The 24,957-nt window shown below is 47.3% G+C and overlaps 1 protein-coding gene across 1 annotated transcript; it reads right to left on the bottom strand.

Moving 5' to 3' along the window:
* Positions 1 to 4,373: 4,373 nt before the first annotated feature.
* On the bottom strand, positions 4,374 to 24,550 carry LOC119173690 (palmitoyltransferase ZDHHC20-B-like). Its single transcript, XM_037424482.2, has 3 exons — positions 13,956 to 24,550; positions 9,733 to 10,050; positions 4,374 to 5,380 (listed from the first exon to the last, which is right to left on the bottom strand). The coding sequence occupies exons 1-3, from the start codon at positions 14,432 to 14,434 to the stop codon at positions 4,903 to 4,905; spliced, it is 1,275 nt and encodes a 424-aa protein (XP_037280379.2). The 5' UTR covers positions 14,435 to 24,550; the 3' UTR covers positions 4,374 to 4,902.
* Positions 24,551 to 24,957: the final 407 nt, after the last annotated feature.

The raw sequence follows: 24,957 nt of genomic DNA, 5'->3' as shown, positions 1-24,957 counted from the left end.
CGCTGCAGCTAGAAATTGCCGGACAGATCATCAACAGGACCCCAGTAGCTCGAATATTAGGCATGCACGTGCAAGAAAACAACAGCGTAAAGACAAACAATAGGCAAACTCAAACACACCGTAAAGAGTATTGCATCCCTTATAGCTAGAATTGCGCGAAGTAATGATTGGATGACAGAGGCCGACACGGTACGCCTTGTACATGCCTTCGTTCTCAGCCGAGTCACGTTCGCTCTTCCCTTTCAATCAACACGCAAGCCCGAAATAGATCAGATTGACAGACTCATCAGAATTGCGTACAAAGCAGCATTGCGACTTCCGAACAGCACAAGCACAGAAAAACTCATGGGACTCGGCATGCATAATACGTATGAAGAATTGGCCGCCGCCACGCTAATCGCACAGCGAGAACGACTCACCACTACGCTCCAGGGAAGAACACTGCTACAGAGGCTGGGATACCCTCTCACCCCTCAATATTGTGGCGACGAGACAGTCATTGTACCCAAGCAAATACGTGATCAAATAATCGTGGAACCAGTTCCAAAAAACATGCACCCGCTCTACAACAAAAAGCGCCGTCAAGCGCGAGCACGAAAACTCCTGCAGAGAAGTAGCGATCCAGACGCTTACTTTACCGACGTCAGTTTTTATCCCGCGCCACCACAAGGCTCCAGAAAACAAGCATATGCATTGGCAGTGACTAACCAAAGCAAAGTCGTGGCCTGCGCGTCCCTACGCACCAGATCAAGTGCCACCGCAGAGGCAGCAGCCATAGCCTTGGCAATCAGAGAAGCCGAAAGAAGGGGGCGCTCAGCGCATATTTTGACAGACTCACAAGCTGCATGTCGCTTATACCTTAGAGGCACACTTCCAAGGTGCGTCACTGATATTTTGGGGTCCATGTTGATGGAGGCACATGGCGTGACTTGGTGCCCAGGGCATGACGGCCTGGGGGGGAACGAGGAGGCAAACTGCGTAGCTCGCGGACTTACTGGCCGAGACGCAGGACTCTCCTCAGGACACCTCACAGGGCATCATGAAGAGCAAAGTGTAACAAGCAGGCAGATATTGGAAAACCAACGCCTTACAAGACGCACGTATGCCCCTCCACATCCGAACTTAAGCAGCCAACAAGCCCGGGATTGGCGCCGCCTCCAAACGAACACATACCCCCGCATATCAAAACTACACGAAATTTTTCCACAGATATACACAACAGGGGTATGCCCATGGTGTAGTAACCACACAGCCACACTTACACACATAACCTACCAATGTACCGAGCGGCCAGCCAATGCAGTATCTAGGTTGGTGCGCTCACTACAAACACTCACAACGTGGTCTTGGGAGGCACGGCTTTCCGAGCTGGCACTGGGGAGCCAACTGGTGACCCTAGACCAGGCCCGGCGAGCCGCTGTGGCCAGTGGGGCTCTACAAGAGGGCTCCACCCGGGATTAGTCACGTAATGTTAATTCTTCAATAAAGTTTATTCTCTCTTGATTTCATTTGTAGTGGTATTTGTCCGATTTCTGTGGCACATACTTTATCGACCACACATGACAGACTACGTAAATCATGGCTGACTTAAATTGCTAGACTGTTAAAATCAAATAGATAAAATGGAGGTTAAAGCACACCTTAGCCACGCCATGCTTTCAGCGGTTTACTAAGAGAGCTATGACAGTGGCTCTTGTGACGTCAGGATCTGAAGACACTTTAACACGCGAGACGAGATACTACTAAGCCAGCGCCACTATGGCTATATGGTCGCACTAATGTCATATTCTTTAGAACTGTGGGGGTCCCACTGTATACAGTCGTCAGCAAGCTTAATCCCCCACGTGTCCTGAAACAGTTTGATTGACGCTAATGCCGCGTAGCCTTCGGTTTTTTTATCATGTATACCGTCATACTATTTAGGCACACCAAGGCATTTCTCGGCAGCAGCGCCCAGCACTTCGCGGCTGACATCAGCCAAAGTAGTCCAGGTCACGTGTCAGAGCCTTCGTGTTAATGACGAGTGTACCTAAAGCTTCGCACTGATTAAAACATTGCAGATTTAACGTGTTGTTGAGTACTGTAGTACGTCTCCACCGTTATTTCTTAGTGCGCCATGTGTGGAGACAGAAGATCACGCAGAGTCACGCAGTATGCCCCACAGAGAAGCCGTAGTACGTGACGTTTTTCACGAGTAGGTTTCACGCAACGATTCGTCTATTCGTGTTCAACTTTTTTGGTGGCGTTGCATTTAGTAGACACGCTGCTTCTGACATGGAAAAAAATCGCACTTTCAAATTCGCCACGTCGTGCTACCGCTGGTGTTATCTCTAAATTTTAAGTGTCCTGCACTTCCATGAAAAGATAACAACCAAATACCATCATGTGGTGTTTTACGTCCCAAAATCATTATATGATTACGATGGACACGGCAGTAGAGGGCTACGGTAATTTTGACCATCTGGTATTTTTCTCACGTGCACTGACATCGTACAGTATAGGCGGTTTCGCCAGAGCTTGCCGGTCTCTAGCAACATTGTGCGTTCGCCGGAAAACCACCCCTGGAATCTTTCGCCTTCGCTTGCTTTTGCGCGGTTTTAGCGTTTGCTGCTGGCCGCGGCTGCTTGTGTTCCCATGTTTTATGCGGATAAAGTTATTCCGATGCAGCGCTGGCAACTCGAGCAAAGAGATGTAAAGCGAGGATGCAGTCTACATGCCTGAATTAATTTTATATGCTAGTCAAAATGTTCTGTTTTTCACTGATGACGATAGAAAGAGCACCTGCATAGTAGCGATCACGCGAGAAAACTTGACTTCCAGTTAAAGCGCGTAGGTTTGTTCTGCACTTCATCAAACGCAATGTAAAGCTCAGCGCAGACTGATGGCACAGAGGTGATACTCAGACGTTAGACTAGTCGAAGGCCCCCGGTTACTGGAACACATCATGCAGTTACTGTCGTGTTTCACCCATGGCACATAAGTGTACTGACGCCTGAAATGGGCAGCAAAATGTGAAAGCTAACACTGAAAATCCATCGCAAGGGTGTTTTATAGTTTAAGCGATACCAATTATGTGCACTGTTCGAAACAACATGGGACGCAAAGTACCCGCGCTTAACATTAATCGCCGCACAGTGCAAGTCATGGTGTGCCCGTTTTGTTGTCGTTGAATTTCATTTTTTTAAAGGGACGCCAGCGAGTGGGATCTCATATGTGCGAGCAAATAACTCATCGCCTGTCTTTCTGCCACTAATGAACATCACTGCATTCTCGCTAATGTATCTTTTGGGTGTGAACATGGACTGTAAATTTAGGTAGATTCAACTTGAATGTTTGATTTATGAATAGCTTACTCGTGAGTAAACCATAATAGTTCGCGTGACCCTGCAGCTGCTGTTGACATCATCACATCAGCACATTTTAAATTTCTCAGTCACATGAACACTTCGGATCGCTAGCGATTCCGATCGCCGCTGATCTCTTTAAAAAGTGCCCGGTGAGGCACAGGCGCAGAAACAAGCGTTTTATCCTGAGGTTGTATGAAAACACAAATATGTTCGGCGATCAACAGGAGGCAGGTTTCCAGTTGTAGTCAAAAAGCTCAATTGAACAACTTCACACTGAACTGATTGACTCTTCTTCTGCATGTCGACGATGTTGGTGCACTTTAAGAGGCGGAAAGGGAAAAGACAGGTGTTCGCTGTCGATTCCCGGTCCGCGTCTTCACAGCACATCCACATCATTGCCATGCAGAACGAACTGGCCCAATTAGGTTCGCTGACAAACTTCTCCTGCAGATTATGCATTTTCCCTTTGTATAGACACGATCACTATCAAGACCAACATGGAGCGGGGTGCCGCGCCCATCGGAACGCCACGACGGATATTTCGCGCGGCGCCCTTTGGCCACGCGAGCAGTGAGCCCCTTCATGTAGCCGCTAGACGTTGCTGCAAACGCATTCTAAGGAATGCGCCAGAAATAACAGAGCAGCAAACTGAAACACACCACGAAAACACCGCCGGAACCATTGAAAAAGCATTGCAGGAAGTGCCGCACCAGAAGTCTGCTGGGGTAGGTCGTTCGGCGCGAGCCAGTTTGTTTACAAACACCGAAACCGTCTATACGGGCTTCCGCCATTTCGCCTCCGTAGAAGTGCTGCCACCACGCCCGGGATTGAACCCGCCACCTTCGCGTCCACAGCCGACACTACTGGCCCCTGATGAACCGAGACAGACAATCGAACTGTTCGATAAGTGTGTTGCTCTTATATAGGGTGAACTCCGGTGGCCGACATGGCAAAGCTACGTTGCAGTTACATGCCTCATCTCCTGCCCCCGCCCCCACCACATACCCCCCTCACTGGCCCCCACACGTTCATGTTCTGTCATAAAAGGGAAATACGGAATTGATAGGGCTTCTGCATGCCATGTAATAATTTGAGTCAGAAAAAGTTTTTCATTACAATGGCCAATCTGGCTTATAGATACATTATAAGTCAATTTTATATCGTTTCTTCGCATACAGTGTAATATTTTTAGTGATATGCATTACTTTCAAAGGTCCCATAGCTACGAAAACTGACGAGAGAACTCCTAATATTGAAATACATGTACGTTAAATGTGCTGGTCAGAATGATATATGAAAGTGAAGTAGTGGAGTTCAGTTTTGAGTCATGTTAGCGTACTCAACAGCAAATTTTGCCGACACAATACAGTCGTCGGAAACCGTACGTTAGCCGCCCTGCGCAAAATGAATCTACGAAATGTTTACTTCCACACTGATTGTTTCTTAACGAGGATCTTGACGCACTGCACAAGCATCGAGCGCATGTCAGCCCCGGACGGACGAAAGTGTTAACTTCCGGCGTCGGCATGACAGGCGCGAAATGTACCTGTGCGAATCATCGCACCTCCGCCGACGACAATGTTGTCGGTGGCGGCACCGATGTTGTTACGTCCTTCTTGTCCGTCGAGTGAAGCTGTGACGCGGGCGTCTCGCTGCTCGGCACAATGGTGATGGCCAACGGGGGCAATCGGGCGCGACGTCCAACGGGACGTGGCGGGCGGGGTGGAGGCGTCGAAGACGTCTGGGCCACCGACTCGCTGGATGGAACCGGATAACGGCACGAATGAAGACCCACGACCGGAGGCGTTGCAGCTGCGGTTACCGCGGGCACCGGAGCAACCGTCTCGGAAGGCCTCGGCGACTCGACCACCACCGACGCAAGTGGAGGAGCATACGCGTTTCGGTCCGGGTGCAGTCGTGTCGGGAACCTGGCCCCGTCTCCAAGCGCCGTGAAGACAGGAAGAAACCAGAGGGCCTTGCGGTGACCGAACACCTCAGCGATGTTGTTGCAAAAGCCCACGTCGAAGGAGTCCCTTTGTAAGGGCAGATATGAAAGGGCATGTTGATGGGTATTATTCATTTCAAAAAGTGTTAACTGCGTATAGAACGATTAGGAAAACGACGAGGCAACAGAGGTAAAGAGCGCTGTTACTACTGTTGTCTCGTCTTTTTCCTATTTGTTCTATGCGCTGTTAACACTTCTTAATGAGGCAGATGCGAATTCACACGGTGCTACTTTTATTCTCAGTGCGTACCTCATTGCTCTGACCAGGCAGTTTTTTTTTTTACAGGGAAAGTTGTTATAACACCTTCGGCTGTAAAAAAAATGCCTTAGATCACAACTCGGGTCACGCGCGGCGCCGTAGTTGTCCGCCGCCACCACCGCCGAGGTCCGTAACCACTAGCGCATGAAACAAGAAAAAAAAAAGTCCCTAGTACCAAGGACACAGTGGGGCTCGTACCCGTGTACACTGCGTGCATGCCTAGTATTCTACCACTGAGCCACGCCGGTGCTTGGGACTTGTTCGCAAACTTGCCATAAGCAAAAATGATGTCGGGAAAGGAATCGCGTGAATACGTGTAATAAAGCGTTTTAGAACAGCAAAAGAACAATCAGGTGTCACACAATGTCAATAGCACTACGAGTGGGTCGTCCAATGCTCCAACCCCTTACAAAAATTTGTACTTGATCACCCATTACTGTCGCGCATACCCACTTCAGGCATAGCATAGCAAATGCCGGTCTACTACCCAGATAATAATATATTGCTGTACTGGGTACCCAGCAAGTGTGCTTGCAGCAGTTACTCAATCAGTGTTTTGAAAATGCTCTGAAAACTGCTCTTCTAGCTTTCACTTTGACTGTGCTGCGCCTACCGCGCAGGCCTGGCGTTTTTTTTAATATTTTAACAGTTTCAAGCAAGAAAACCAATTCGAAACCTCTGAGCGGAGCTCCAGAAGCTCTTCGTTGCACCGAGTAGTGCTAACAGGAATATCATCATCGTCACTCGCTTCATCCTCTTTAACTTCTGCTTCATTACCACAACACAGTGCGCCTGTTTGTGCTGAATAATTATGACGAGCGAATCTGTACAAAAATTACTTTACATAACGTAAAACAACTATTCATGGGGCTATAATCACGTAAGATAACTTTGCTGAATCATGTGTCATCATGAAACTATGCATAGTCACGGGACTAAAATCGAGTAATCTTACGCGAATACAAATCACTTACTTCAAAAAACAGCCAGCCACGTGACTGAAAATAGCGTAACATCCGCAACTATCCACGTGACTAAAATGATGTAAAATCACGTTACTACTGACGCAACTAAAGATTACGTAACATCGTGCAGCATCTAGTCCCGCAAACAAAAATCACACAAGATCACTTAACATACAATCGCGTGACAAGTCGCTTAACATTCCGTTACAACTAGTGTCAATAGCGGCAAAAATCACATACACTCAGGTAACAAATAGTCACGTGACTACAATCACTGAATGTGCAGCAAGAGCTAACCATTAGACACGAGCGTAGTGTGGGTAACCGATCAAAACAGCAGAATAGCCAAGTCTAGTAGTACTTAGTACTATTAGAGAAACCTTTCCATCTCTCGAAAAATATTGGCATAACTAGTTTTGTGTATCTAGAAAAATTGTCTAGCAAAACATGGCTGAGCCATTCATCCGCTCAGCTGTTGGCTTCAGTTTTGCGCTACTGGAGCAAGCCGCACACTGCTCTCTCAAACGATCGTGTTCTATTCACGTAGTAAATTTAAAAACGTGGCCGCTATATTAAACGCCGTGGTAGCTCTGTAAGGGTCAAGTTGCTCTACAATGGTTAACGTTACAGGCTGGATTTAGACTGCGGCACTCGTTTTCTGAAACGGAAATAAAAGTTAACCTTTCCAGGCCCAGCGACTTCAAATGGAATCACAAATTGTTTGATCTCGCTGTCATCACCAGCCAGAAAAAAAAAAAAGCATGTTCTTCCACTATATGTATTTAGTATCGCCTCCACTTCTGCTGCAACATTGTTGAGGTGAGGTAATATGAAAGAAGTTACAGAATTGATTGCACAGCGCCAAGACATTTTTCTAACTAATACACTATATTCATGCGCATCTCCGATTGAAAAAAAAAAGGATTGTCTATATATATTGAGTGGACTTCAGTCCTGATAATATTACAAAAAATAAACGCACTTGTACTTTTGTTTGCAATGCACAATAAAGGTCTTGAAGCTTCTTAGAGTCAATCTCTATGCCCTAGCTGCAGGCAATGGCTCCTAAGCAGATCGAAGGTTTCGGCACGTAGAACCAATATTTTAATTTGGTGACTAGCGATAGCTGCAATCGGTACAACAAACGTCACATGAACAGTTTGACTTGAAATACGGTGTATTGAAAAAAAAACATTGACAGTGTGCAATCTAAGCCAAACTTTTGGGCACCGTATTTTTTTCAATACCAATCCGTTGCTCTCTATGCACCGGAAACGCCAATATTGTTGACTTGCTTTTTACTCTTGCATTGTAATATCAGCTCTAACACTCCTCTATGACAAAGCTTTTAACCGTACATTTATACGTGTTCCCACGCAGGCCACCCCAAATCTGTGCCCTCCATCGCCTTGTGCTTCGTCTACCCGAACTGTGTTTGTTTTTATAGCTGTACGCGCATGCTATTTTGACGCAGGTCCGCTTCTATATGCGTATTCCTTTGTTCACGAACTGCGTCCTACTTTCTGTTAAGTAGGAATCACTATCGGGCGAGTTAGTATTTATTCAAAACAATAACATGGCGCCAAGAAACAAGTATGTTCTCGTTCTTTTCGTCCTCTTCGGTGGTGCCGAGCTTGTAAAGAAAAGGGTGTCAAACAAGCCGCCCGCGGACGTCTCTATAACGGCCGGTGGCTTTACGAGAAATGAAATGTTTGCGACATTGCCAAATGGTACAGCCATTCACTACTTGTTGCGGCTGATAATGTCTTGTACGGGTTATTGTTATGACCGTCGTCAGTAGGCGCCATGTTGTCGCTGAGAAACATAGCCGGGCAGCGCTCCCACGCCCAGAGCCCCAGTTTCTCGGATCCAGCGGCGGGAAGCGACAAAAGGATTAGAAGACGGTCCGTGAGCCAATGTCCCTACAAGCAATTCCTCCGGGCCAGCTTGTTTAGCAAGGCGGCGAAGCAGACCGACCGCACAGGTCGTGTCTCCGCGATTCAAGTATCTGCTCCTTGGCTGCCCTTCCAGGGAAAGGCGGAAGAAGCAACCTAACCGTCAAATTGTCCCGGGAGAGAACCCTATTCCCCTATTCTCAGAGCATTGAGTTGGGAGATGCAATAACTATTCGGCGGACAGTGTGTTATTCACTGATGGCCTGTGGGCGGTGTTTTGTGTGTGATTGGTATTCGAATCATGGAGGAGGAGCCCGACAGGGCTTAAAACGACGCCGCAGAGTGCTGGACGTCGCTCTGAACCATGTATCGGTTCAACCACCACGCTCGTGGTTTGTGAAACTCTTAACCTTCCTATGCTGTAAATAGGTGTAAATAGTGCCGTAAACCTGTTTGTTTTTCGTATCCTCATCCTGTCAGCGTTCGTTCCCACCACCCGAAGTTGCGCCACGCTACCACAAAAGATCGGGTAGACCCCGGTCCGCAACAACTGGTGATCAGCGCTGGGATTCGGAGCGAGAACTGGTAAACGGCGCAGAGATCCACCACGATATTTACATAGACGGGATTGGTTTCTAGCATGATAAAAGGTAAAAACAGCTCAAACTATAGAAAAGACGAACGAAGAAATCACAGGACCAGCACGCCATGCGGCCATCATGTGTTGAGACAACATAGGGACAAAATCTAAATATTTCACAAGCACTGCGCTCGTCCTGTCTGTTACTTTTGCGTTCGTTTCTATAGTTTGAGCTCTTTTTACTTTTTACTATGTTTGACCAACTAGCCCAATAAACAACACTTCCGGGATTTATTGTCTCAAGCGTCGCTTTTTCGCGAGGCACACTATGGGTCGTCTTGTGTTGAAGCACAACTGCGAAACGAAATCGATATATTTAACAACCGTGCTTTAAAATAAAGTCATTGGAGATATTAGTAGCGATAAATTTCTCAATTAATATCGCCTAACACCCCTCTGAAGTCATCCATGGCAAATGTGTAGCGTTAGGTGACACTTTGTTAAATGTCACCTCCCCCATCCCCCTTTTTAACCTTTCCCGTTATCCTCGCAGTTGCAGGACTGAATTAGTTGACTGCATGCAGCTCGCTAGTTGAAGTGAGACCCCATTATACAGAGTTAGCCCTTTCATGGTCTATATATAGGCTATAGATAAGCAAATGGCGCCACCGCGTGACCTACCTCCTATCCTTAAACGGGTGCGGCCGCAGGTCCTCGAGAGTGGTGACGTTGCTGCAGACCATGGTGATGTGCATGTAGAGGAAGGAGCCCAGCGATAGCGACAGCACTACGCCGAACACGTACAGGAAGGTCGCGTGCAGCGTGACGTCGGAGGCGGCGTGGTTCGTCCACGCTCCGGCGACGTGGTGCGTCGCGCTCAGCAGTCCGAACACACTCAGTACGACCACGTAGAATATCGTTAGCAGAAAGAACTTGTACGTGCTGAAGCAGACGCAGTTGTTGAACCACGGACAGTGGTGGTCCATCTTTGGTATGCACCTGGAAGCATGTACGGATGATCTGCCTTTTTCCGTGACTTGCAGCAGCTGCTACATACGCAGTGTCTATAGCGCCTAACCACAAATAACATTTAGTGGACAGGCGTGGGCTACTAACAACAAATGTATACTACTATATGCAAGCGGCAAAACGGCAACGCCGAAGCAAGCTACCCCGAAGTTGAAGGTGCAGGATGCGGAGGCTCAGCGACAAGAACATATTGTACATGCTGTACACACACGTTGTCACTCATTTACATGTCAGAGTGGGCATTGTCACGGGTGATTCACGGTAAGAACCGTCCCCAGTGTTTCGGCTGCTATGCATTGACTCCACGGTGATGTAAAACATAAAGCTATATACGGCTACAAACAGGACACAATAAAAATTAATGTGGGCCAGACCAGCGCAGCGCTAGTCCCGTTTACGTCATTCTTATCGTGTCCTGTTTGTTGGCGCAATCTTATGTGTACGATGTCTTACCAGCTAGCCGCCTACCGTATTCGCCCCGAGATCGGCCTATGGGTGGCAGCACCGTCACCACGCTAGTGGGAATAGGCTGCCGGTGGCGCACATATATACAATGTATGCAGCGGCGCTTTTTTGTGAGTGGTGTGAGTCGATTGACGGCAAATAAAATGTTTTGACAGCAGCCTATACTCGTACTATATATGTCGTCCATTGTAGAACGGATGGGCGCAGCTCGCAGAACGTTACTATTACTTGTGAGAGAAACGCAACTTGCCATTGATAGGGATGTTCACACTTGGCAAGTGTCTGTGTTTTCGTGTGATGTCAAGTGCCTTGCAGTTTTATTTGTAAGTGTGCAGCTTGTGACCCGCCTAATAAGCACTGCTGTAGTGCGACTGAATTTAATATTTGCTTCATGCATGCTGGCACTGGATACTAAAATAACAAAAGGAAAGAAATTACATACATTTTGGCGTGAGAGCCACGAACACGCATCCGCACATTTTCTAATTGAGTTCTCCATAAAAGTTAACGTTGAAAGTTGAAAATTTTATTCAGGAAAACTACGTGGCTGCTCACCACGCAGCGTTCTCAGATTTATGACGTACACAGCAGTGATGCAACCAAGGTTCAATGATTGGATGGGACAAAAGTATATTTTATTTTGTTTTTTCAAACAAATAATGCCCACTTCTTCCATCAGTCTATAACACCAATAAAGCGCTCAAGACGGTGCAAACTAATGAACGTTTCACTTGAAATGATACGGCATAACTGTGAGGCACGCTTTTGATTATTTTTTACCTTTTTTAAGCGAACTTGGATCTTAGCACATGGGTGTATTTGTATAAATTTGGAACAATGTTAAGATTGCGCAGGGCTACTCAAGTTTAATAACCTCCACGTGATTCTGTTTCCTGTTTTTTGTAAGGAATAATTTAAATAACGAAGTGTCAGAATTTACTAGACAAATATTTCACTGTAGTGAGACCAATATCGTACAATAAAAAGTTTTCTCTAGCGAAATTAAAGCTCATCCGATAAGAAAAGGCACCACAGTTAGACACACAACAAAATACACTTCGGTTAACACTAAGCCGCTAATACGGTGCATTCACACAATATTTATTACACCTCCTTTTTGAGACGCGCCGAGTGCACTTTACGTTGTGCTACAATTAGAGAGCCCCACCTACACCATCATGATCCTGGTGAAAGGAGGGTACGATGACAATACACAGCACTCTCGGCAAGTACCTAATTGTCTTACACCGTGACCCGAACCGATCTTATTGCAGTGCATGTACAGTCGAGAAAGGACGGTGTCTCTAGATTGCGCTATAGGCAAACGCACAAACAGTTTTAAACTTGCTGTATCAGAGTGATACAAACCGTTGTTTGAGGACGAGCCTGACGTACGCGCACATGTTAGCCTTTTGTGGCTAGCAGACGATGCAGGGAGCTGTTCACACTAGGCGCGCTTCAGCCACTGGCGCCCAGGCGGCGACACCACTCTATATCTCGAGGCGAATACTCTTCGTGTAGAAGCGTGGCTTTTTTTTTTTTTTTTGTGGCTCTCAGGTATGCGTTTTGGTAACAGTTACACGCAATTTGTAGTACTTACAATACACATCAGCTTTTGTGACATGGAGCAAATCTTTAGGCTGGCAATGGTGCAGGAAAATCACGCCATGTTCAAGATAATTTTGGTACAAGAGCGCATTTGTATTACTTGTGTATACAAAAAAAAATACGCAACATAGCATCAGAAACAGCCAATTTTAATGGGCCCCTGAAACTCAGAGTTCAATGACGAGAGCTTGGTATTTTTTTACGTTTACTACCCTTCCTACAGGCAATATCACCTCCTCGCCATTTATTTTCTCATAAAGACGGACGTGCCCAACATTAGCCCTATGCATTGAGCATATTGATTGATATGTGGGGTTTAACGTCCCAAAACCACCATATAATTATGAGAGACGCCGTAGTGAAGGGCTCCGGAAATTTGGACCACCTGGGGTTTTTTAACGTGCACCCAAATCTGAGCACAGGGCCTACAGCATTTCCGCCTTCATCATAAATGCAGCCGCCGCAGCCAAGATTTCATCCCGCGACCAGCTGTTCAGCAGCCGAGTACCTTAACCACTAGACCACCATGGCTTGGTGCATTGCGCATATCAGGAATTCGCTTGCTGTATTCTGCGCTCAACGGTTGTGTCGACCGCGAGAGCGTAGCTCTCGCCGATTGCCCCGCCGTCCACGATCTCCTGACACCGTGTAGCTCTCTCCGAGTGATGGCCCGCTCTCGGACTCCATAGACCGTATACCCCATCTATCCTATCTCTTCTCTTTGTGTCGCTCCTTTGCGGCCAGTGTGCCTAGCAGCGGTGGTCTCTGAGGTACTCGGCTTTTGACCAGCAGGTCGCGGGACCAAATCCCGGCTGTGGCGGCTGCATTTTCAATGGAGGCGATGAGGCTGTAGGCCCATTTTCTCATATTTGAGTGCACGTTAAAGAACCCCAGGTAGTTGAAATTTCAGGTTTTCTCCCTTTCGACGTCTCTCATAATCATATGGTGGTTTCGGGACGTCGTTAAACCTCACATATCAAGAACCACACCCGCCTGTCAGGGTTTCATGCTTGTCAGCTGCACGCTGCTACCTCCGTTTGCGCAGTCGAAGTGAAACCAGTCAGTTTGTTGTGCATGACGGTAATGTGAACCAAAGAAGAAAGGATCGGCGACTGAATGAAAAAGCAAGATAGTAGACAATTCTCGAGCCATATTTATCGTATACGCACCAATCAACGGTTAGTGCCTTAATTACACCACGCAAACTGCCCGCGGCCTCTGACATCAAGAAATGCTCCGGAACGACGAGAAACGCCAGGAGACAATGACGCGTTCGCTTTTTTGTATTTTTTTAGGCTGGTAAAGGAATAAGCTGAAAATTATGATACCCGCCACGTGCCTATAATACTTTCATCAAAAACTTCTTGTAAACTATATTTTAGTATAAACTTCAAACAATGCTTAGACCTATGACGCTATCGTTACTACTGTTACTACAAGGCTGTGAGTGAATTCATACTCAGGCTTTCAGTAGCAGAAGTAATAATAGCGGCATCAGTAGCTATACTAAGTAGTGTATATAGTAATATAGTAGCAGTTATTGCATTTCGAGGAAATACTGTGGAATCACGCCAATTCACTGCGGTGTTAGACGCGCCACACTAAGGAGTTAAACAGCAGTCAGCATTGCTTCAAAAAGTTGGACATGTGAATACATGCAAAATTTCGCCGAAAGGACTCGTCTTAGCTATTTGCGAGAACAACGAGCCCAGCATGATGTATTCCTTGTTCGACAACTGCTGATATGATAGCAAGATATGCCTCCCGCTTTCCCGTCGCAAAAAGGGACATGGGCCATTTACCTTTTGCACTGGGAGCAGTGATGGGCACGGTCGGGCTTGACTTGCTTACAGGTGTCGCAGAAGCGCACCAACCCATTGGGGCCTCGTGTCAGCACTCCTCTGCTGTCGGCCAGGATCTCGAGGAACTCGTAGCGCGCCTCCTCGTCAGCGCACTGGTCCATAAGCCGCTCGTCGCTGTCGCTGAGCGCGAAGTAACGTGGTATGGGCGCCACGCTGGTCACGGTGGTCTGCACGAACGACCAGAAGCACAGGAGCAGGAGCAGGTGAAAGACGCCGCCAAACACCACACGCTGCAAGTCGTCCTTGACCAGGGAGCCACAGAAAATGAAGATGTAGACGTAGTAGGCCCAGATGAAGAGCGCCACTACCATGACGACTGGAAGCCAAGCGACCAGGCGAGTCGTGGCGGAGCGCCGGGGCTTCGTCGTCTCTCCCTCGTTCGAAGAGGACGACACCATCGTTAGAGTCGAGCTGCTCATTCTTCCGGCCTCACGAAGTGCGAGAGGGAGCGAATGTGAGCGCGAGGTGGTAGTGGTGATGATGGGGGTGATATCTGTTTCAAGTGGCTCTAACCCACTTTGGCGGCATGTCTAGAAATAATAGTTAAACCATCAAACAAATCAACTGAAACATTCCTTCAATGTATATTAGGGAAGTGACAGCGGTCCTCATTAATCAAGTTTGCACTTAAAGTGAATTGTTCGCGCTGACGAATTTGTTCAAAATGCCAGCGAGAAAGAAGATGTTGACGTTCGTGTGGCTCGTGCTCGACGGGTTTTCTGCATAAGGTACAGTGTGGCCAATCCCCCTTGTGGGTACTAGCCAAGATCTTCTAGGCGACAAGACAAGACAACCAGCCTGTTGTGGCTAATATGCTTCGTCAATTAGAATATGATTTTGTTGGCGAACTCACAAGTTGTATTTGGTGGGGGTGCTGGCTAAGCCCCTTTCACGTTCTGGAGCTCCGCAGCCGTTAACTGCCATTTAATTCCGGAATGACCGAGTGCGTCGATTCCCCACAAGTCTCTTCGACGCCACCGTCGGTCATGCGCCCTGGTTTACTTCGTCTACGTAGCATACCAGTCTACTACGGCACTGAAGATGGCGAGGACTTGCTGGCAGTGTACGAGCGTGCCAGCGCGTTTAACAAGTGGGATGACCCTGTGAAGCTGACTCATGTCATTTTCTGCCTCGGAGATTAGGCGAACCTGTGGTTCACCAACCACCAAGCCGACATCCCCACCTGGTCGGTTTTTAAAGAGAACGTGACCTCGTTTTTCGGTGGTCCAACTATGTGCAAGCTTCGCGCAGAACATGGTCTGCGGGGACGATTTCAATGAAATGGTGAGAGCTTTACGAGCTACGTTGAGGATGTGATTGTATGTGAGTGGATGCGAGTATCACGGAGGCTGACAGAGTAAATACTATAATGAAAGGCATATGGATGTGGCCAAAGAGCCACAGACCATTACGGCCGTGGTGATTCAGCTCTGTCAAAGTATTGATGAGCTGCGCAAGCAGCGGATTTCTACACGTCGCGCTAATCGTAAACAGTGGACCCTTCGGCTCAGGAGTGCAGATGCAGTGGCTCCAACTATACCGCACTGATGCCTCAAACATGCGGGAGGAAGCTGCTCGACAGTTATTTCTTGTGGCCATCATCAACGAGAGGCCACTAGCTTCACCGTGCTATCCAGACGCAAGTTGTCAAGGCTCACCCTTCGCCCGTGTCCCCAATGTAAGTTACTGCACCGCTGACATACGCAAAAGCCGTGCACCCTACCACGTGGCCAACCGGCTTCATCTGTCGCCTTCTAACGAGTTTGCATTGTTTGTTGACGGTTTCGCCACAACTGCACTTGTCGACACAGGTACTGCTATTTGTGTAATAAACGAAGTGTTATGCCGCAAACTGAACTAAGTGACGACTCCGCTGTTTGACATTTTTTTACGCACAGCAAGTTCACGGCACGTCAAACCTTGAGCCACATGAACTGCTCGTGTTGCCATTCAAGGCATGTTTTAATTGTCAAATTTGTGGTTCTTCCGATTGCGTCTCATATCACCCTGGAATGGAACTTTTCGCTAATCATGCGGTTGTCAGCAGTGCTCGTGCACAACTCGTTTTGTCTCTCTTCAGTACCACAGCCTCAGATCTCCCTTGCTCGCCCTAAAAGGTGGTCATTCGCTTCTGACATCGTCATATCTGCTTTCTCTGTCGCCATGGTGTCTATCTTGTGTAACTCTTTTCCTGATTTAACTGCCCTCTTTTTGCCGTCACAGGAATACGCTCGTCGCCGGAATGTGATAATTGAAATATATCAAAGCTATACCATAAAGGTTATATTCCAAAGTCATGGCATTCCGTGACTGTCGTCTTGCATCACGTGGATGCCAAGGTGCTCAATAACTGAACCAAACACTTGGCCATGACGACATTATTGCACTGGCCGTTGGTGTTTTCGAACATCTGGCAATGCAAAAGTACAAGCACATAACGGCCTGAGCAGTGATTTAGAATAACCTTTGACAACATTGTAGCTCGAGTGCGGCATTTATGACAGTACCATTGCATTTATGCCGTTGCTGTGCTTGGTTCTGGCAACCTGAGATATGAAACACTTTAAAGAAGCTGTCACCATTAATTTTCTATTATGTAACGTGCAGTATATAACGTTTGAAGAAAACATGATTTCATTAAATGTAGTTTAAACGGTACACTTGCAGAGTTCAGTTGTGCCGACCGGCCTCAGCGATACCATCTGAACATCCCAGGATCTCTCTAGCCAATAGGGTAATTATTAACCAAGTGCGCAAAGGAACGTCATGCACTCGTAAAACAACGGACATTAAAAACAGAACGAACTAGTGCTCACTGAAAGTTTCAGAAAAGGAAATGCTGCGTACATCCGCCATTAATATTTGAGACGTTAAGATCGATCAATTACTATTACTTCTCATGGAACAATGGTATAAGCTACTGCCCACGCCACTAAAATGCGAGACCTTACCACAAAGCAACAATGAAAAGATGTGTTCATTTATCCCAGGCACGTCACGAGCACTGCAGAGCACTGCGGCGTGAAACTCATGTCCACATGAATGCTAGACGGCACCATCATATTCCCTGTTTTGCTAACCAGTAAATCAGCACATACAGGAGGATCTTGGCAATATATACAGTCGAAGCCGTTTATAACGAACTCTAAAGTGCCTCGATAAATGGCCACTATACAGCTAGTTCGTGGTATATGGACCCGCCCACAACAACGTCCCCTGAGTGGCCAAACCTTTTTTTCTTTCTGTGTATTTTTAGTCAAAAGTATGACAAACCCCTCCGCTGACCAGTTAGGCCTTTTCGCGTGATAAACGGCACCTGTTTGCTCACGAGTGAATTCAACCACATTCGCGATAAACTCGCGCTGTTCCACTGAAGCGCGGTACCGCGTCGTGTCGGACCAATCATCCTTGGCTAGTTGCGTGCAGCACGTCGCTCACTCCGCTCTCACCGTCGCATGCCAGTTCCCTTGGAGTCCAATGTATGCGCGCGTTCGCGCTTTCTTTACGCATGCTTCATTGGGGATCGTGCTCGGGTGCGGCGAGTAGCCTGCAAGGTAGCCCGTTCGTTAACACGAAGTAGAATTTTGTGAGCAACACGGGCAAGCTGCCTTGCACGACGCGGCGGCGAACTTGCGAACGGCAGCATGACGCGCTTGTACAGCAGTCACTCCGCAGAGCAGCTATCTGCAGATGGTGTGATGAGGCTCCCGGCGATGAGTCAGCGGCACCTTCATCGCCACCGGCCAACTCACCATCCCTCTTTTCCGATGCTTATCCATTAAGGCACCGCTGCAACTGCGCGAAAATCGTTATTATAATCGACCGGTCTCTGCCGTTATCTTTGAAAGGTGGAAAACCTTTTGCGGCACATGGTGTTGGAGAGTTGAGCATCGCACTGAAGTTATATGCGACATCTGTTATCACTTCTCGCATTTATAGCTTCTTGCGTTCGAAGGCATTCTTGATCACCCTAATCGTCGCCGGTCGTAGGTGCCGAGAGCGGCGTTAGAAAAGATTGCCATGCGAAAGCTGACCGCAAGTCATTATGCTGTCTCCCATTTCTTTATAAGTGTTTTTTTCCCTCACTTCCATTCTGCCGCTGAAAAAACGTCCGGGAAGTGAGTGACCTCACTCGCAACGTCCGAAATGTGCGTGCAGTGCTCGTCGCGGTCTACGATATCTTCTTCGCATGTAAACTGCAGCGGGGCACACGCGAGCGGCACCTGATTGCTTAAGAATGCCTTCTTTGAAACATTTCTTTCTTGGTTCGTATGCGTCGTATGTTTACCGCAACCATGTCGGAAGTGTTCGGTTGTAAAAGTAAGAGGCTTTGAAAAATGTTCGCTATATGTGGACTCAGTTTCAAAGGGTAGCATAGCAAATTCGTAAGTGCATCGAATCACGGTCGCTCTAACCGATAGATCGTTATATCTAGGTTCGTTATTAGGAGGTTGGACCAACGTTACTAGAACCTAGTAACGTTAGGTTGGACTGTATCTCCAAAAGTGATAATCTCAAAACTCGGCCCTAGTGCCCAGATTCTATTGGCATGTTTGAATGCAATTGATATACCAATCATAATCATGAAAGAAAAAAAAATGAATGAGTTAGCTCACTAACCATGGCCTTTTTCATAAAACAATATATAAAAAAATCACAGCATATACACGGTGTGATTGATGATGAGTAGGGCTAAGCAGCCATCAGCCTGTCCGTTCATTCTTGCATCTGTCCGTTCGCGCGACCATCCATGCATCTGCCCGTGCGTACGTCCATCCGTTTGTCCGTCTCCTAGTATGTCGGGTCATCCGTCCGTCTGTGCGTCCATCTAGTGAACACTCGAAGTACTGCCATCTCGCATCCCCTGTGGGACATATCCACTCTAGAGCGAAGACATGGCTCGACCCTAAGGAGCTTCGCCCCTAAAACAGAAAGAACTCAAAATGACAACTGAATTATTTGTTTCTCTATATATGCGCATAGTTCACATACTCTAAATCAGAGGCTGGGTCCAAGCTAGTTAGTGCGGCGAGTGTTCTGATGCTTCACTCTGTGTGTTGTAGTTTTCTTTTTTCCCCATCTCCGTTCGATTACCAGCTTCGGATACAGACATGAACAACAATAGGAATAAGTTAGGGCTAACTCAACCAAATCCTTTCTTTTTGTTTGCATTCTTACATTTTGCCTTAATTTCAATTAGCAAGCATACTGCGGGGCCCCAAAAAAAAGTCTTACTGCAATCGACTAATTATCTATGCAATATTGGGCTTTTACGGCAAAGTGTAACAGCTTGCAGAAGCTGTTACACTTCGTCGTTTTTTGACCTTCTTAATATAGTGGTACACAACAGTACGTATGTAGAGTAGAAGGGGCAACAGGATAGGGTTATTCTTTTCAAACAAGAACTTTTCTAATGAGTGCAACAAACTGTGCGTTGGCACGTTCAAGAGAACGGCAATCGCAATGCCATGAAATGGCTTCAATCAATAGCTCCTTTCCACGCCAGTGATGCTAGCTCACTAGATTAGCTTCCAAGTACAAAAACAATAAGACACCATGTGCTCGCAATTGCTGGACACATTGCAATGAGCACGTTCGACAGGCTGAATATAGGAGCACTGCCAATGGTTATTCTAAATGATGGACCATTTTCACAGTGGTAGTGTTCCTCAAGAACGCAAGGAAGCTTTACAAGTGCTCCAAACTTCATTGCTGCATCCTGACACATCTAGAAAAAGATGTGTCTGCCAATCACTTATCTGACAGGATTTCCATGCTGTCTATACTGTGTCCACCCGTCTATACAATGACAGAGAGACGTCCGTTATAAGAAGAATAAGGGGCACTCAATATCCAACCTTTCTATGTTTATCTAGATACTATTAACTCTGCAACACGAACCCCATTCCTGTCCAATACCGCAAAAGCTGTAATTATCACCTGAAGTTTGTTCTATACATGTATAACTCTGGAAGCAAGCTTTTACAAACTTTCAAATCTTGATCACAACAACAGTAAATATAGTTTTTGTGCCTCACTAGCAATGCTCCTTTAGTTCATTAATCCGGCTTGACTACCTCTGCCCATCTACCCAGTCAAAGCAGCTGTGTTTCAAAGCAAATGGAAAACATCTACTTTTGCAATAAAGAATGGCCGAGCTTGAAATTTTACTGACGAGCATGAAAGTGGATGTGTATGTTCAATATACTGTACACCACTCATGGATGGAAACAGGACAATTTAAGGCTAAGTTATGTACATATAAAGTGTCTGCTGTTTATGAAGTGTCAAGTGAAGAGGAGGGTACCTACCAGAATCTTGGAAGAATGCTAACATCATCTTAATCCATAAAATAGGGGACAACAAAGACTTCAAGAATTACAGGCCAATCAGCTTGCTCTTTGTCTTATTTACAAAGGTATTTAAAAAAGGTAATTGCTAACAGAATTAAGAGAACATTAGAATCATCATCATCAGCCTGACCATGTCCACTGCAGGACAAAGGCCTCTCCCATGTTCCGCCAGTTAACCAGGTCCTGTGCTTGCTGCTGCCAATTTATACCCGCAAACTTCTTAATCTCATCTGCCCACCTAACCTTCTGTCTCCCCCTAACCCGCTTCCCTTCTCTGGGAATCCAGTCAGTAACTGAACATTAGAATACAATCAACTAAACAATCAAGCAGGATTTCGTACAAGCTACTGTTGTGACTGGCGCCAGAGCTGACAAGGGAGCGACGCTCTTTGGATCCTCAAACAAGTAGCCGACCGGCCGGCTGCCTATGACCACCAGGCATTGTCCCTCCTGGCCGGAGGGTGAGATGTCGTGTCACCACGACACTGTAAGCCGTTCGAGAGAGGACAACAAATACAGCATCTTCCTTGGAAGAGACCGCGACGACCGCCGCAAATCGCCCCGCTAATTAAGCGAGCAGTTCAGCGGACCCTTTGAAGTATGCTGTCATGAGTTTGGGACCCTTCGACCAGCGGAACACACACGACGAGGAAGAGCCCCACTGGCGCCACCTTGGACTGCAGAGTCACGCCTAAATATTGGACATTCACGTGGGCTATGCGTGCTCTTCCCTCTCGCCAGTTGTGTGTGATCTGTGATTGGCAGTCAGTACCATCTGCACGTGTTCCTTGATCTAGGGATCTGGGGAGCAGATACCTTTTATAATGAGCCACCCGGCTCATTGGAAGGAGCGCCATGTAGAGGAACGCCAGATTCGAGAGCTCGCCATGTAAGAAAGAGCTCGTCATGTACGAAAGCGTGCACCTTGTATATAATGTAAATAAACCCTCTTCAATTCTCTCTTCCTCCTGCCTCGACAACTTCATCCCGGACCTCCAGTGCCTGAAAACCCCAATCGCAACACTACTCCACAATCGAACACAATCATATTATCGATCAGGGGATACAGAAATGTTCCGAACACATCCAATCACTATACATAGCCTTCATGGATAACAAAAAAGAACTTGATTCGAGAGAGATATGCGCAGAGTGAAACTCAACCTTCTACCCACTCCCTCTGTTCCCTTGAGCAGAGCTCTCTCAGCTGCGTAGCAGCTGTTGCTATAGAAGGGAGTGGAAGGTTGGTTGCATGGTGTCCGTCTTGTCTTGTCGTGGCTGCTGCTGCTTGTTCAGGGATGGAGACCAGCGCCTCTCGATACATTCAACAACTCGACTTTATGTACAGGAAATTATGTACATATTTACAAGACTCTTTCACCGTTGGGACCATCGCATGTTGCCTCGGCAGAGCCGATAGTACAGAGCACTGTTTGCTGCGATTAGAACGCCCGCGAGGAGTCGGGGGCCAGGTTTTAACCTCTCCGTTGCCCCTCCCAATTCTCTTCACAGCCAACCAAAACAATCCAGTCCGTTTGTTGGACCGACTAAAACACATGTCGCTGTCCTCTCCTCTCGCTCTCTTATTCAAGCACTCGACCTCTTGGTCTGAGAGAGTGAGACGAAAGGACCGGCCTCGATACGATGTTCTGCGAACGGCACGAACGCACACGATGGTGGCGCCATTTTGGCTGCAAGCCCAAACCATTATTGCAAGATGACTAAGCCGTGCAGCGTGACAGCCGTGTCGCGGACTCTAATCTAGGTGGATGGGTGTCGATACACCGGATGTCCTCACGTCGCCCGCCCGCACTTGGCTGGCTGGGGACCAACTAGCTGGTTCGATTTTCGATTTTTTCGATTTAAAAAAAAAAAAAAATTCGATTTTTTTTTAATTCCGCGCATAATAGGCGCACCCCGAACTTGGCCGTGATCAGAAACGATTCTACCCCCCAGCGGTACAGTTGGAACGCGGTCCCCATACCCTGAAGAAAAAAAGAAGGCAAATCGACGAGCAAATAAAAAAAATTCGAAGTGCAACGACCTAACCAACGTGTTTGTCGAAATAAAACTTGAAAAAAAAGCGTCCATGAGCGAAAAAAAAAAACGGCTGTTCCATCAATTACTGATACCCCCCAAATCGCCGCGCTTTTTGGAGGTCACGTGTACAACGCCGGGGGCTCGATCGCCATCACCACCATCAGAGAAAAAGAAAGAAACGCCATTTTGCAAGCGGTGTGCGTATGTTGTGGTCGTGTATTGAACTTTGGTTCCACCATGGGGAAGTACGCGAGCTACACGGCTGGGTTTAAACTGAAGGCAGTGCAGTACGCGCTGGAGCACGGCAACCGGGCTGCAAGCAGGCATTTCGGCGTTGGAGAAACCAGTATTCGGTACTGGAGGGACCAAGAAGAAAAACTTAAGGCGACGAAGAAGACACGACGGGCTTTCCGCAGTGCCAAGACCGGCAGGTATCCGAACGTCGAAGAGCAACTGGTCCGGCATGTACGGGAGCTACGACAAGACGGCTGTGCTGTGTCGTTGGATATCGTGCAGACTGAGGCGCGCAGAATAGCCCGAGCGCAGGGCATCGAAGCAAAAGAGTTCAAAGCCAGCTCCGGATGAACAACTCGTTTCATGCGGCGCCATGGCCTCGCACTGCGAAGGCGGACCACCTTGTGCCAGCGCTTGCCCGCAGCATATGAGGACAAAGTGGTGGACTTCCACAGTTTTGTTTTAAAGCTCTGACAGCAGAAAGACTTCATTTTGTCCCAGATCGGCAACGCTGATGAGACCCCCCTTTGCTTTGATATGCCGTGGAACACGACAGTGGAGGAGAAAGGTGCACGGAGCGTCATCGTCAGAACGTCTGGCGCTGATAAACAACGATGCACCGTAATGCTGGCGGTGACAGCGGATGGGCGTAAGCTACCGCCTTACGTTATTTTTAAACGTAAGACGCTCCCAAAGGCAAAATTCCCTCAAGGCATCTACGTCAGAGTCCAGGAAAAAGGCTGGATGAGCGCGGAACTCATGGTGGATTGGGTGAAAACAGTCTGGGGTCGGCGGCCGGGTGGTCTGTTGTTGCCGTCCATGCTTGTCCTGGTCAGTTTTCGTGGGCACCTAGTAGACCGCGTACGAGATGAGCTAAAGGAGCTGCGCACAGATCTGGCAGTGATTCCGGGCGGCCTCACATCGATACTGCAGCCTTTGGACGTGTCCTTGAATAAACCTTTCAAGGACAATGTTCGAAGGCTGTACACCACCTGGATGGCTGGAGGACAACATCAGCTGACTACAGGGGGTAAGATTAAGAGGCCGCCTGTGGAAATGCTGTGCGCTTGGACCGTGGAAGCGTGGCAGGCGATCTCCGACGAAGTCGTCAGGAAAAGCTTCAAGAAGACGGGTATCTCGAACGCACTGGATGCGAGTGAGGATGACATGTTGTGGGGTGCGGATGATTCGGACACCGAAAACGAATCCTCGCTCGGTGAGGATGAATGTGTGATCTCCGACTCAGACTCCGAATAGGGAAAAGGAGGAACAGCTACGACTTTTGTGTAAATAAATTTTACGTGTGTGTGTGCAGTTGACGGCTCTCGCTTGTTCATTAAAAGGTACGTAGGTATGTTTGTTTTATGCTGAATTAATTGGTAAGCGATAAAGTCGCCTTTTTACTTGACAAGTGTGCATATTTAAAGCGCGAGAACCGAGTTGAAAAAATTTTCGAAAATTTTACCCCGCGTAATTGGCGCACCCCTAACTTCGAGCCGGATTTTCTGAAAAAAAAGTGCGCCTATTATGCGAGTAAATACGGTATAACTGCTACATTTTGCTGGTACTTAGCTAGGGAGCAGAAACCTGGAGACTACAAAGATGGTTCAGCTTAAATTCAGGACAACACAATGAGCGATGGAAAGGAAAATGGTAGGTGTAACCTTAAAAGACAAGAAGAGAGCAGAGTGGATCAGGAAACAAACGGAGTGTTAAGGACATCATATTCGAAATCAACAAAAAAAATAGTCATGGGCAGGGCACCTAGTGCGAAGGCAAGAAGGCTGGTCATGAAGGATCACAGACTGGATTCCAAAAGAAGGCGAGCGGGCTAGGGGGAAACAGGAAGTTAGGTGGGCAGATGAGATTAAGAAGTTTGCGGGTATAAAGAGCCAGCAGCAAGCCCAAGATCGAGTTGACTGACGCAACGTGGGGGGGGGGGGGGGGGGCCTTTGTTCTGCAGTGGGCATAGTCTGGTGATGATGATGCTGAATGCACATACTACTTTTATTTCCACCGTCTTCCGTTCACAGCACAGAGGCGTAATTTTGACTAGAAGCGTGAATTACAGCCAAAATTATGTTATAAGACCAAAGTTGCCGCAACATGAAGGGGTTAGCTTAAACAATTGCTCATACCAGTCGTTACACTAAAAATTTGATGTCCTGTTTGGATCCGGAGTAGTGTACAAGGACTTCCAACATGCACCAAGTCACAGTGTGTTCAGGAGATAACTCTATCTATAGAAAGATTAAACATACCAAATCAGTGCAAATCTCAAACACCATGTATGAGATCACCAGGTGCTATGGTAC

Source organism: Rhipicephalus microplus, chromosome 5 (genome assembly GCF_043290135.1).
Source record: "Rhipicephalus microplus isolate Deutch F79 chromosome 5, USDA_Rmic, whole genome shotgun sequence".
NCBI lineage: Eukaryota > Metazoa > Arthropoda > Arachnida > Ixodida > Ixodidae > Rhipicephalus > Rhipicephalus microplus.
Note: the sequence above shows the minus strand (reverse complement) of the source record. Positions and strands in the feature narration are given on the sequence as shown.